Here is a 13702-nt window from a genome sequence, read left to right as displayed (position 1 = left end):
TCTACAGCCAAATGTCAATGCAATTATAAAAATAGCCCAATTAGGGCTATTGTTTTCAAAAATTCACCTCACAATAGACACATTTTGTCTGCTGTCATATTATTTGCATCAAATAGCACTTATCAGAAGAATGCTTATCATTAGGTAAATCAGAATTTTCTAGTCCAATTGCCTGTCCTGAGAGATATTGTGAAGACTGAGATTAAATATTAAAAAGCTGGAAATTTCTGCATGGATTTGAAAAGAGTAACTTTTAGGGTCATTTCATTAAAGCACTACTAAAATGAGTCTTATGTTAACAGAGCACTAGATGAGCTTTTTGGATTTTTTTTTTTGAATGGTATTTTTAAGAGCTTACGATGTGCCAGGTACAGTACTCAATGCTGGGATAAATGCAAGATAGGTTAACACAGTCCATGTACCAAATGGGGCTCCCAGTCGTAATCCCCATTTTACAGATGAGGTGGCTGAGGCACAGAGAAGTAAAGTGACTTGCTCAAAGTCACACAGCAGACAAGTAGTGGAGCTGGGATTAGAACTCAGGTCCTCTGACTCGCAGGCCTCTGCTCTTTCTTGGTTTCACGTATATTCATTTTCCCTTTAACATGTCTCAGGACATCATTTCAGGGAAGTATTTTTTAGAAGCTAAAGTATGTGTGCACATGTGCTCTCAATTAAAATCTTTATGGGTAATAAAAAACGCTTTTAAAATATATTCACCTATTATTTTCCTTTATGCTTTTTTCTATTTAAATGGTGGAATGAATGGAGAGTTTATTTTGGCTCAACTCAAAAATTTTGACACTAATCTTGAGTTGTGTGTGAGAGAAAATTGGGAGCTATAGACCAAAAATAATTGGTGAAAGACATTCCAAAAAATACTGTGAATACAGTCTTGTAATTTAACTCAAAATAAGTAGTAATGATATTAATTTTTTTATTTTTTGAATTTCATCCAATGACTCCTAAAAAGTATATTTCTTGTTGAATTATAGTAGTATTTTAAGAAGCTGTGCAAACCAATAAAATTAATTTCTGACATTTTGTTTTCAGACCTCAAGAGATGGGATTAATCGGGAACTCAGTGAAGAAATTCCCCGACTACCAGGGGAAACTAGAATTACAGGTAATAGCACTATAAAATTGTGATTTGTGTAAATTGATGGGTTTATTTGGCTAGGGCCAGTGGCTTTTATGAGCTTTGCCGTTGCTTGTTTTTTTAGATACCAAAAGGTGAGTTTTATGGAATCATTCTGGGGGTACACAAACTGAGAAGGTCAACTTAAAATCTTTTAGGGCTGGGCTCTGTTATTGTAATAGCACCCTCCCAATCTAAACAACTGATGTTCCTATAAGAGAAGCCACGTGGCCTAGTGGATAGAGCACGAGCGTGGAAGTCAGAAGGATGGGAATTTTAATCCCAGCTCTACCACCTGTCTGTTGTGTGACCTTAGGCAAGTCACTTCACTTCTCTGTGCCTCATTTATTTCATCTGTACAATGGGGATACTGATTGTGAGCCCCATGTGGGACAGGGACTGCGTCCAGTGTCCAACCTGATTTGCTTGTATCCATCCCAGTACTCAGTACAGTAATGAGTACAGTACTTGCTTACACACAGTAAGCGCTAACAAATACCACAATTATAATTATTATTGTTATTAAGAAAACATTCCTGTTTCCTTTCTTCTTCCTATATCTCCTTTCATCATCCCCCATCATGCTGTTTCCCACTTGTCCCATACCACCATTTAAGCACTTAGTACAGTGCTCTGCACACAGTAAGGGCTCAATAAATACAATTGAATTGAATGAATTCCAGTCCAGCCCCACTACCGGAACAGGTTTACCACTTCAGGTGGACACAAGTAGGTGCACTCCGTCACACTCACAACAGGACCATGTACAGGAGCAGGAAATGGGGACATAATAATAATAATGATCGTATTTGTTAAGTGCTTACTGTGTGCCAGGCACTGTTCTAAGCGCTGGGGTAGATACAAGGTAATCAGGTTTATCCCGCATGGGGCTCTCGGTCTTAATCCCCGTTTTACAGATGAGGTAACTGAGGCACAGCGAAGTTAACTTGCTCAAAGTCACACAGCTGATAATCCCCCGATTAGACTGTAAACCCGTCACTGGGCAGGGATTGTTTCTATCTGTTGCCGAATTGTACATTCCAAGTGCTTAGTACAGTGCTGTGCACATAGTAAACGCTCAATAAATACTATTGAATGAATGATAAGTGGCGGAGCCGAGATTCTCTCAAGCCTGTGCTCTTGCCGCTAAGCCACGCTGCTTCTCTATGAAACGTGATTTAGTTCTGGGGAGATAGAGTAAATAGAGGAAGCCGGGGAGTAAATATGCCAAGGGGTCGGGGGACATACACAAACATAAACACACCTTTCTTCTCACACTCATAAACTGTGTCATTTACGTAGTACCTAAGGAACTGCTGCCTCCACACTAGAGAAGTGCCACCCTAGCATAGCTACATCAACATGGTCCTCAGTATATGGCAGGGCCCTGAAAATGGAGGTGATAAAGGAGGGAAATCACAGGCCATAATAATAATAATTGTGGTATTAATCGCTTACTATGCCCTGTACTAACTGCTGGCGTGGATACAAGCAAATTGGGTTGGACATTGGACACAGTTCCTGTTCCACATGGGGGTCACAGTCTCAATCCCCATTTTATAGATGAGGTAACAGGCACAGAGATGTGAAGTGACTCATCCAAGGTCACATAGCAGACAAGTGGCAAAATCGGGATTAGAACCCATGACCGCCTGACTCCCTCCTGCTCACGGTGGAGAGAACGTAGAGAAGACAGGCATGCGTTCTCCACTTTCAGAAGGCTGGGGAGACTGAGAATGGTGAATTCTTACCTGTGCAAGGAGCCCCAAACTCTGCTCTTCTAGCCAGAACGCCCTGTCCCTCTTGCGTATTTGTCGTTGTCTCTGTCTCTTAGGTGGTTGTAGTGTTTTAATTATTTCATTCTTAGGTGTCTCTTGCCTCTCCCCTCCTTGTTCTCTTATATGATTCCTATGAGGGCCAGGGACCATATCTAATTGTCACCTGTGAATTTCCTCCCGGCAGTCTTGTGCCTAATAAATACCAATCATATTTATTGAGCACTTACTTTGTGTAGATTACTGTTTTAAGCATTTGGGAGAGTACAGTATTATAGAATTAGCAGACACGTTCCCTGCCCCTAATGAGCTTGCGTTCCTACGATTAGGAAATGTTGGAAGGGAGTGGACAAGCAGAATGGCCAAACAGAGCAGAGAGAAGAGTGGAGGAAAGGGGAATGTGGAAAGCACGTGCACATACAGTCAAGAATTTACAGGCCGATGGAATATTCTGGGTTAGAAATTTTCACCTGATCCTCAACATGTGGAACCAGCAACCTATCCCCATTGGCGCCCCAAGCTCTCCCTTCTCATGTTTCTAGCTTTTAGGATTATTTTAGAGCATTAGGACAGATTTTTTAGAAGTCTAACTAGGTACGACAGTCCAGGTCATCTCTTTAGGGGGTAACACTGATCAGGATCTGGCGGCAAAAAGTTCAGCATGGCCTAGTGGCAAGAGTATATGGGCTTGGGAGTCAGAGGCATGGGTTCTGATCCCGGCTCTGCCACTTGTCTGCTGTGTGACCTTGGGTAAATCGCTTCACCTCTCTGTGCCTCAGTTACCTCATCTGTAAAATGAGGATTGAGACTGTGAGCCTCACATGGGACAGGGACTGTGTCCAACCCGATTTGCTGTATCCACCCCAGCGCTTAGTACGGTGTCTGGAATATAGTAAGTGCTTAACAAATACCATAATAGTAATAATAATAAGACCATAAGCTTTTTTGCTTCCAAGGCCAGAGAAGAGATGTGTACTTCTAAAGATGCTGGAAGAGAGAGGGCATCTGAACCCCTAAATGCTAGTTGATGTTCAAATTTACAGTGGCAGAGGGAATATCATAGATAAGGGCAGTGAAAGAGCTATGGCCTAAACTTCCTGGTTTGGTGACAAACAGTACTTTTAAGAGTTGCTACCTGTAGAAACAATGAACCGGCAGACTTTATGAACTTAAATAACGGCAGTAAGAATTGTGAGTTTCTGAAAGGCTTTTGCAGTGGCCTCACAACCTGTGCCATGGTGCTGTACTTAGAAGCACTTAGCGGAGCCATGTACAGTCAGAAATTTTTAGGCCTGGGTGTTGTCCATCTTGACCTAAACTGTGTTTGAACCTTTCCGCTACCCAACATGTGATTAGGCTTTTGCCTGACTTCTGGATGGAAAGGTGTTTTCAATTTTGTTGCCACATGGCGTTTTCACAGTCATACTTGCTGCAGAAAGCTGGCCTACTGGATAGAGCATGTGCCTGGGAGTCAGAAGGACCTGGGTTCTAATCCCATATCCACCGCTTGTCTACTATGTGACCCTGGGCAAGTCCTTAACTCCTCTGTGCCTCAGTTACACAGTTACCTCATCTGTAAAATGGGAATTTACACTGTGATTCCCATGTAGGACATGGACTGTCTAACCTTACTATCTTGTATCTACCTAGCTTAGAACAGCTCCTGGCACATAGTAAGCACTTACAAATGCCATTTTTAAAAAAAATGGCAGAGCCTCCAGTCTGCCATTTTTGCCTGAAATGGGAGATGATGGGGCAAGTGAGATTTGAAAAAAACAAAAATGTGTGTGAGCTGTCCCATTTTGGCTTAGGCATGGCATACCTTTCTACTAACTGAGCCAAGTCTAAGAGCCAGGCTCAGGCCTAGTTAAGGCTTTTGTTCCTGGCTTCTAACAGAATTGTGACTGTTGGATTAGGAGTCTGGGAGGCTTGTTTATCCAGCTGGGGAATTCTGCTTGAGTCCTTTGAAGAGTTGTAAAACTCTGATTAATTGTGTCCATTAAAAATAATATTTTATTTGGAGAAACAACAGGAAAGAGTGCAAAAAGAAAATTCAAGTGGAGATTTGAAATCACGTACAAAGATTTAAACCAGAAAGCCCCAAAATGGAGCCAGTCACCAATCCCAGTTTATTTGAATTACCTTCGAGTTAGCACAATTAGGTGATAAAATACCCTTTTACCATGTGGAATCTGAGTCTAAGAGCTAGAGGAAAACAACTATCAGAGCCAGAAACGAAGAGGGAGGTTTTTTTACTTTTTTGGGACTTGATTCCATCCAGGGCAGCACCTTATTGTCGCAATGGTGGCCTAGTAGATAAAGCACGGGTCCGGGAGTCAGAAAGACCTGGGCTCTGCCACTTATCTGCTCTTTGACATTGGGCAATTCACTGAATTTCTCTGTGCCTGGTACATCATCTGTAAAATAGAGATTAAGATTGCGAGCCCCACATGGTGCAGGAACTATGTCCAACCTGATTTGCTTGTATCCACTCCAGTGCTTAGTACAGTGCCTGGCCAGAGTAAGCGCTTAACAAATACCACATTTGTTATTATTACTAGGAAATGTAATTTTACCTTCTTTGCAATTCCCTTGCCAGCTTTCAGCAGGACCTCTGATTGGAGATTTGGAGATTGGAGACAGCACACAGCTGTCACTCAGAGATTGGCTAATAGACTACAGTCTATCAGCATTTATGTTTTCTAACTTTTCTATGCTTCCAAGCACTTAGTGTAAAGGTATGCACAGGGTGGGGATTCAGTCCTATTGATTGAAAGGGAAAGGACTCCATAAAACAGCAACAGTGTAGCAGGTTTCCAGGGCCTTTTAGGAGCTTTCACTTTATGCAAAGTCTGGATTTTGGTGAGTTCCCACTGAGGTTTACACTGCATTCCCACCTTTGACACGGCTGCTCTGGGTCTTGGTATACAAGATGGTTATTTGGACTGAGAGAAACCCTTTTTGCACCTTTTAGCTCTGTTCTCTGAGAGCAATCCTCGTGTATGTCTGCACGAGGCTTGCCGATGTTCAGGTAGCGTTCTGCTTGTACAAATTACTATTAGCAGTCATTTTGCATAGGTGTGGTTCTTTTTAGCTTTTAGATCTCAGTACAAGTCAGAGTTGAAATGGGAGATTTGAATGCTTCAAGAATCATTTAAAGGATAGTAGATTCAGCTGATGAAGATTAGGAGCATTAAAATTTGATGTCTTTCATGCCTGACCACACATAATTACCTTTTAAATAACTCACCTCAACTTCTGAACAGTTTTTTTTCCCTAAAAAAAAAACAGCCCAGTATTTTAGGCAAAATCGGAATTTAGAAGTTTAAGAAACAGTGCATCTATCCCTTGTGAAAACTTTGCGGCAAGTTAATGGGCTTCATAATTTAGGCAGGCAAAATAACATCGTAATCGAATACTGCATTTATCGAGTGTGCATCGTGTATGATCACTTAAACATTTATTTATTTTGACTCCACTACTGGTAAGTATTTTTTATGTCCATCTTCCCCATTAGAGTGGTAGTTTTTTAGGAGCTGGGAATGTGTTTTGTGTTCTTCGTACTTTCCCAAGCATTTACTACAGAACATTGCACTCAGTGGGTTTTCAAGAAATATCATTACTACTAATACTATACTGTTTTAGGATTAAAACCTAAACTATTGTTAAAGGATAACTAATAGTACCTTGGGATAGGCTATTTAGAGCTTTGCACTGAGTAAGTGCTAAATAAATACCATTGACCACTTGAAAGAAAAGGGGCTGATTCACAGTAGTGATAAATTAGTTGAGGATGTTAAAAATTGATATGTAAATGTGTAATTTTCCATTTATTTTACCAAATCTTTTGTCAGAATCTTATGGGGAGAGACTGGACTAGAGAGTCTTTGGCAGATTTATTCATTATTTTTGTTCATTCACTGATGAAACTAAAATAGAGCACATGTGTGTTTTAAAACTTTAATGTTCTGATAGTACTTGTGATTTTTCTTTCCCTCAAACTTGTTTATTAAAGCAGTGCTTCTTAATGGGGTTGAGGTTTATATGTTCATTATTTTTGTTTACTTTACTAGATAAAGAAGTTATTTACATGTGTCCTTTCAATGGTCCCATTAAGGGAAAGCTGTACATTACGAATTACCGGCTATATTTAAGAAGTTTGGAAATGGTGAGTAGATTTTAAATTTTAAAATGATTTCAAGTGTATATCATGTTAATAGTGAGCTCTATTTTTTAACCATTCTAGATCACTAACACGACTCTGGGTCAGAATAGTATTCCATTGAATTTACTTGAAACTTTAGAAAAAGCGCTTTTGGAAGTATGATAGTCAGTATTGTAGGAATTGGGGAAGTATAGAGAGTGATAAAGAAAACTGAAAGAAATTAGTATGGGGGAAATGAAGGGGCCCCATCAACAGTCAAAAATATCTTTCGGTTTAGAGGTGGAGTTGCGATGCAGCAAATGTGATCTCAGAAAACTCAACTGGTTGTTTAGGAATGCTTTGTCAGGTTTACCTATTTGTGCTAAACAGAATTTTGATCGAAGGTTTTCAGCTCCTTAATTGATGGACTCAAATTGACTCCAACTAGTGTTCTTTCTTTTTGACGCATGTCTAATAATTCTAAAATATGTGAACATGACTATGACATGACTGCTGGTGACCACATATTTTGGCTCACCTCTGGAATCTCGAAGAAGGGCTATTTCCTTTTTTTTTTTTTTTTTTTTTTTGGTTAACATCTGGCCCTGTTTATGGCTGCATCCTTGTCTGTCTCCTAAAATATAATTGGATGCAGTTAATTGAAATTAGTGTTCTCCTGTCTTGAGCCCTCTTTTTAACTCCAGTGTTGCTTAGGATCTACTGCCAAAATAACTAAATGATAGTTAAAGCATGCTATAGCTCCCTTTACCTCAGTGATAGCAGCTAAGGAAGTAGAGATTGAGACGATGACTAGCAAATTAGTCATGAGAAACAGAGTATAGAGAGTATCCATGGCATAGTGGATGGAGCATAGGCCTGGGAGTCAGGAGGATGTGGGTTCTAATCCTGGCTTCACCACTTTTCTAGTATGTGACCTGGGGCAAGTCATTTAACTACTCTGGGCCTCAGTTGAAAATGGGGATGAGACAGTGAGCTCCACATGGGACAGGAACTGTGTCCAACCTAATTTGCTTGTATCCACCCCACTGCTTAGTACAGGGCCTGGCACCTATTAAGTGCTTAACAAATACGACATGATTGTTAAGTTAGAGGCCTAATTTAGTAGAATTGACATTTAGTTTGAAGCTGACCCTGCCTGTGGCCAGAGTACTTCCATGAATGTGACTGCCTTGACAAAGAATTTATTATACACTGTGTCCCTGAATACATAGTAATGCATGATTTCTCATATTGTGGCATCAGGGTGAGCATTGCTCAGACACAAATGGTTGAGGTGAGAAGGTCGTCGATTCTAATTCTGACTCAGACGCTTGTATACTGTATGGCCTTGGGCAAGTCACTTCACTTGTCTGTGCCTCAGTTATCTCATCTGTAAAATGGGGGTTGAGACTGAGCTGCATATGTGACAGGGACTGTGTCCAACCCGATTTGCTTGTACCCACCCCAGCGCCTAGTAAAGTGCCTGGCATGTAGTAAGCGCTTAAAAAATACCATCATTATTGTTATTATTCAGGGCAAGTGTGTCATCACCAGAATTCTATCTCTAATCATCAGTGGTATTTATGAAGCTCTTACTGTGTGCAGAGCACTGTACTAAGCCCTTGGAAGAGTACAACACTCCAGAGTTGACAGACCACTCCCTGCCCACAGTGAGTTTACAATCTGGAGGGAGAGCAGACCTTAATAAAAATTAAAATTAGTGTATTTAATATTTAATTCAATATTAATATAAATTAATATAATGTATCGATCTGTGCTGTAGGGTTAACTTTAAGGCCAGATCCCAGCAGTCATCTGACTGCAGACCCACCTCTCTTGACAGCTACCACTTCAGCCAGGAAAGAGCTCTCCAAAACAGGGTGTATCCAGATCCCATCTCTGTGAGCCATCCTTCTCAGGGCCGCACTCTGGCTCTCCTATAGCACCCTCTCAGTCCCCTGGAGACTGAAAGCTTGTGTGCTGCCATTCCTATTAAGGATCCCTAATTAGCAAGTGCTAATTGATGAGGCTATTAGCATGTTCGGCCCTAAGGCAGATGCTCTTTGCAGCTCAGGCCCGGTTGGCTTCCGTGCAGCTAAACGTTTTGGGGGAAGGAGAAAGAGAGGAGAGATTAGGCGAGGGGGTGATCCTCTGCCCTTGATTCTCTCCCCTTCCCAACTGCCAAAGCTGAACTCTGGCCTGCTGATCCTGCGTGCTTTTAGTTCCTGTCCCCGGCAGCAGGCCAGAGCTACAGGGTGGGGAGGAAATTCCTCAGCAAGAGTGGAAGAGATTGAGTTCCGGTAGGGAGGCAAGGGGGGAAGCACGCTCCACCCAGCCATATTGAGCAGCTTTAGGCAGTGGTTGGGGTGTGACAGCATCTGAGGGCTAAAACTGAATTGTCCAAGGGGATCCTTGATAATAACAATCATAATTATGGTACTTGTTAAGCACTTACTGAGTGCCAAGCACTGTTCTAAGTTCCAGGGTAGCTACAAGTTAATCAGGTTGGACACAGTCCCTGGTCCCACATGAGGTTCACACTCTTAATCCCCGTTTTACAGATGAGGTAACTGAGGCTCAGATAAATGAAGTGACTTGCACAAGGTCACACAGCAGTCAAATTCTATTTATTGCTATTGTTCTTGTCTGTCTCTCTCCCCTGATTAAACTGTAAGCTTGTCAAAGGGCAGGGACTGTCTCTGTTACCAATTTGTACATTCCAAGCACTTAGTACGGTGCTCTGCACAGAGTAAGCACTCAATAAATACTATTGAATGAATGAATGAAAGTGGCTGAGCCAGGATTAGAACCCAGGTCCTTCTGACTCCCAGGCCCATGCTGTATCCACTAAGCCATGCTGCTTCTCTGCCTGGGGCCTCCAGGCCTGCTTGTCTAGTCTGTATGCTACAAGCAACACCATACTTTCAGGGTGATGAGTTCTCATTATCACACAGTGCCCCGATCAGAGGGGGAACAATATGGAAGTGACACATGTAGAGAATGAAGGAATTAGGTTTGATTGTGAGCTTGTTATGGGCAGTGAAGGTTTCTACCAACTCTGTTATACTGTACTATCCCAAGCACTTAGTACAGTGCTCTGCACCCAGTAAGCACTCAGTAAATGTGTTTGACTCAGAAAGCTAAAAACCCCAATCTCTGTACTTCCCCAGCCAGTAAAACAACTTCCCTAGAAGTTCCATTTTTTAGTTTGGGCCAGTGGAAGGACACATGAAAAGAGACAACTTAACTGTTTTCCTGTTGCTTGGATTCATTATCATCATCATCATCATCACTTTCATCATTATATTTAAGTTCTTTCAGTGTGTCAAGCATTGTTCTAAGCACTGGCATAGATACAAATTCATCAGGTTGGACACAGACCCACATAAGACTCAAAGCCTAAGTAGGAGGGAGTTTCCTTTACAGTTGAGGAAACTCAGATATGGAGAAGTTAAGTGTCTTGCCCAAGGTGACACAACAAGTAATTGCAGAGCTGGGATTAGAACCCTGGTCCTCTGAGTCACAGGTCTGTGCTCTTTCTACCAGGCCATGGTGTTTCTCTTTGTTGACGTTGTTGAGTTAGACTCCACCTTAAAATAAAAAAAGTTGGCAATTATAAGGGGTTCGGTAATAAAGATGCCAGTTGCAGACCGTGAAAGAGCGAGAAAGTAAAAATGAAGATTTGTGGAGCCTGGCTGCTACAGCGTATGTGAAACTTACCTCTCTTTGTCATGTTATCCAGGAGGCCTTGGGCAGAGGAACTGTGTCCTTTTAGAAATTCTCTACCCCCACCTCCCTGGGCTAAACCAGAGTGGAGAAGGCGGTCTAAAGGGAAACAAATATAGAGAAGGACCTTATCCTGTTTGCTCTCCTGGGTCCAGGATTTGGACCTAATTTTTGATTTCATCACACAACTTTTCCATCCCTTTTGATCAGTGCCAGGGATATTTGTTCTCTTATTTCACAAGTAATTAATTCTCTGCTATGAAGCTTAAAGTGAAGAAAAATTCTGAGGAAAAAAAGGTGTCTTAGTCAATTTAAAAACAGAAGTTGTTCATTTTGCTGGCAGAATTAAAGAACGAGAACTAATCCCCAGAGTGTGCTTGGGGGGAGAAAGGGGGAAAGGATTATATAATTTACCCATCTCCCCTTATCCCTGAGCTTACACAACCATGGAACCAGAATTTCCAGAGGTAGAGGGACTTGCTAAGATGGGTATGCAGGGCTCCAGTTTATATTTTTAGTCTTGTGAGCAGTGGAGCTTTTTTGGCAGGGGCAGAGGCGGAGGTATGAGCCTAATGCTCAAGACGGCCTCCCCAGGCATTTTGGCAGAACTTTACTCTCAAATGTCTGAATAGGAATTTGTGGCATTACTGCCTCCCCCAACTTGTGCTTTCCTTGGCCCCATTCATACCTGTCTTAGCTTTAAAGGATGCGTCTGTATCTGTACATAGAGAGAATGGCATTCACAATAATTCCATTCACAGTTACACCTATTGTCTACATTGACAATCGTTACACCTACATATACTTAGAACTATCACTAAAAACTGCACTCTACTCTCTTTGAAATGTTTTCTCTTTTTGCATAATTATTCCTTAGTCTCTCTGGAGAGTAAGGTAAAATTTTCAGTTCCTAAATCCTTAATTTATACTGACGGAAATGTGGTCTTTGACATATTCAGGCAGAATATAGTGAAGATCCTTATTAGAATTTTGGCAGTGGCGGGTCACTAGCCATCTGCTTCTATTTTGTATAGGCTCAAGGCCGTCAGAGACACTGACTTTTCTAGGCAGGACAAGGAGCAGAAGTAGTTTCCTCTCGTTCATCTTTTTATAATTCAGCTTCCAAATATCACCATCAGTGGTATTTATTGAATGTTTACTATGTGCATAGTACTGTACTAAGCACTTGGGTGGGTACAATAAGACAGAGTTGGCAGACATGTTCCCTGCCCGCATCAGATTTGGGAACAAGTGACCTAGTTTGTCAGGAGACAATTTAAAATTAGAAAATACAACTGACTATTCTGAGTCTCGTACAGGGTGAGCACCCTAGCTCAAAGCTCCTGAGGGTTGGTTTTATCATTAATTTTACATAGGGCAGAGTTCTTAATCTGGGCTTTTTGGGGTTATCTATTCTTAAGCCATTTGGGGTTTGAGGCTTTATACAGAAAACTCTGCTAGCTCCTTGGTCACGGGCAAGCATCACTTCCACAAGCACAAGCCCAGAAAACGTGTAGGAAAACAAAATGATACGTTTTCCTAAATTATTCTAAATCCATCTATTGAATCACTGCTTTACTCTTTCTTATATATGTGCACTTTGTTTAAATTTATAAGACAGCCACACTTTAATTTGGGGGAGAAATGTTTTCTCAAAGGAAAACTCTTTCACCCTGAGTCCAAAAAGAATCTTAAAGATACTTATATCAGTAATGTTACCTGTGTTTTAGAAAGAAAATATTAAATCTAATGCAAATAAATCAGAACAATTTAAGTCATTAGTTTCCCCCAGAAGGCTTGAATTGCAGATGTACATTTTTCAATGTAACTGATGGCCTCATTCATCATAAATATTAACCGTGTAGAGGAAAATGCAGAAAATCAAATCAAATATATACAAATCCAATATTCAGGAATAAGTGTAAAGCATTTTGATGTAGTGACTAACATTGGTTTGTTTTCATTTTTTTGTTTTTAAAGTTGTATTAAGTAATGAGATGCAAAGTGAGGCATGTCAGACCGTGAAGAAAGGGGTGAATTTTCAGTTTTTATTAATCTTTTTGCTGTAGTATATGTCTAAGGTTTTAGGTGGATTAGAAGTGTTCAGGACTAAAATCCCTAGACTATCCAAGATATTTATTTTTCCTGTTCTGTTTTAGATAATGTTTTACTGTATTTTTCCATTAAACCTTTAATAGCTTAAAGTTAATGGCCTCTTATAACCATCCAGTAACTGTTTTTGCATATCTTTTGGTTTAGTTATTCCAGCAAACATATTTGTCTTATTTTTACATATTTTAGGATCCTCCTGTAATATTGGATGTTCCTTTGGGAGTAATTGCAAGAATTGAAAAAATGGGAGGAGCATCAAGTAGAGGAGAGAATTCCTATGGACTAGATATTACTTGTAAAGTAAGATATATGCAACAGTATTATAATAAAGGAAAAGTATTTAAGTATAACTATATAGATTGTAGTATATGTATTTTGAATAAATGGTTAGTTAGTGGTCTCCTTCTAATATGAAGTCAAGGTTTCTGTGTTCATTTGCAATTCTAGGATCTTTGAAGCTGCCAAAAATGTTTTCTCACCCATCTTTCCACCTCCCCATCTTATCGTACTCTTACCCAAGCTAATTAATCTAATGACAGAGCTTTCCAGAACTGCCTAGGGAACTGATTCAAATCCAGTATACCTGCTGTTGTCACCAAATGTGGAGAAGACTGAAATTATTCCTTTCATTAGCTTGAGGAAAAAAAGAAGAAAATGCTTTGTAGTTTTCTTTACTTTTCCTCCCAAATTTGCTCCAGCTGGTCCTTCATGTAGCATGTTAACATCTGCATGAGTTCTCTGTATTCTGGAAGGAAGGCATGGCAGCGTGTGTATGGATTTAAAATATTTCTCTAAGAACAATGTAGG

General features: G+C 40.6%; 1 protein-coding gene across 3 annotated transcripts in view; it reads left to right on the top strand.

The window, feature by feature from the left end:
• The window catches only part of MTM1 (myotubularin 1), an 80783-nt gene that overhangs the window by 32016 nt on the left and 35065 nt on the right, over positions 1–13702 (top strand). For all 3 annotated transcript variants that reach the window (XM_029067598.2, XM_007665827.4, XM_001508787.6), the window contains exons 3-5: positions 1054–1126; positions 6987–7081; positions 13085–13195. In XM_029067598.2, coding sequence (XP_028923431.1) covers positions 1054–1126; positions 6987–7081; positions 13085–13195 — 279 coding nt within the window. The remainder of the gene's footprint in view (positions 1–1053; positions 1127–6986; positions 7082–13084; positions 13196–13702) is intronic.

The sequence above is a fragment of the Ornithorhynchus anatinus genome, chromosome 6, assembly GCF_004115215.2.
Source record: "Ornithorhynchus anatinus isolate Pmale09 chromosome 6, mOrnAna1.pri.v4, whole genome shotgun sequence".
NCBI lineage: Eukaryota > Metazoa > Chordata > Mammalia > Monotremata > Ornithorhynchidae > Ornithorhynchus > Ornithorhynchus anatinus.
The sequence above is the reverse complement of the archived record's forward strand: the minus strand, read 5'-3'. Positions and strand labels throughout refer to the sequence as shown.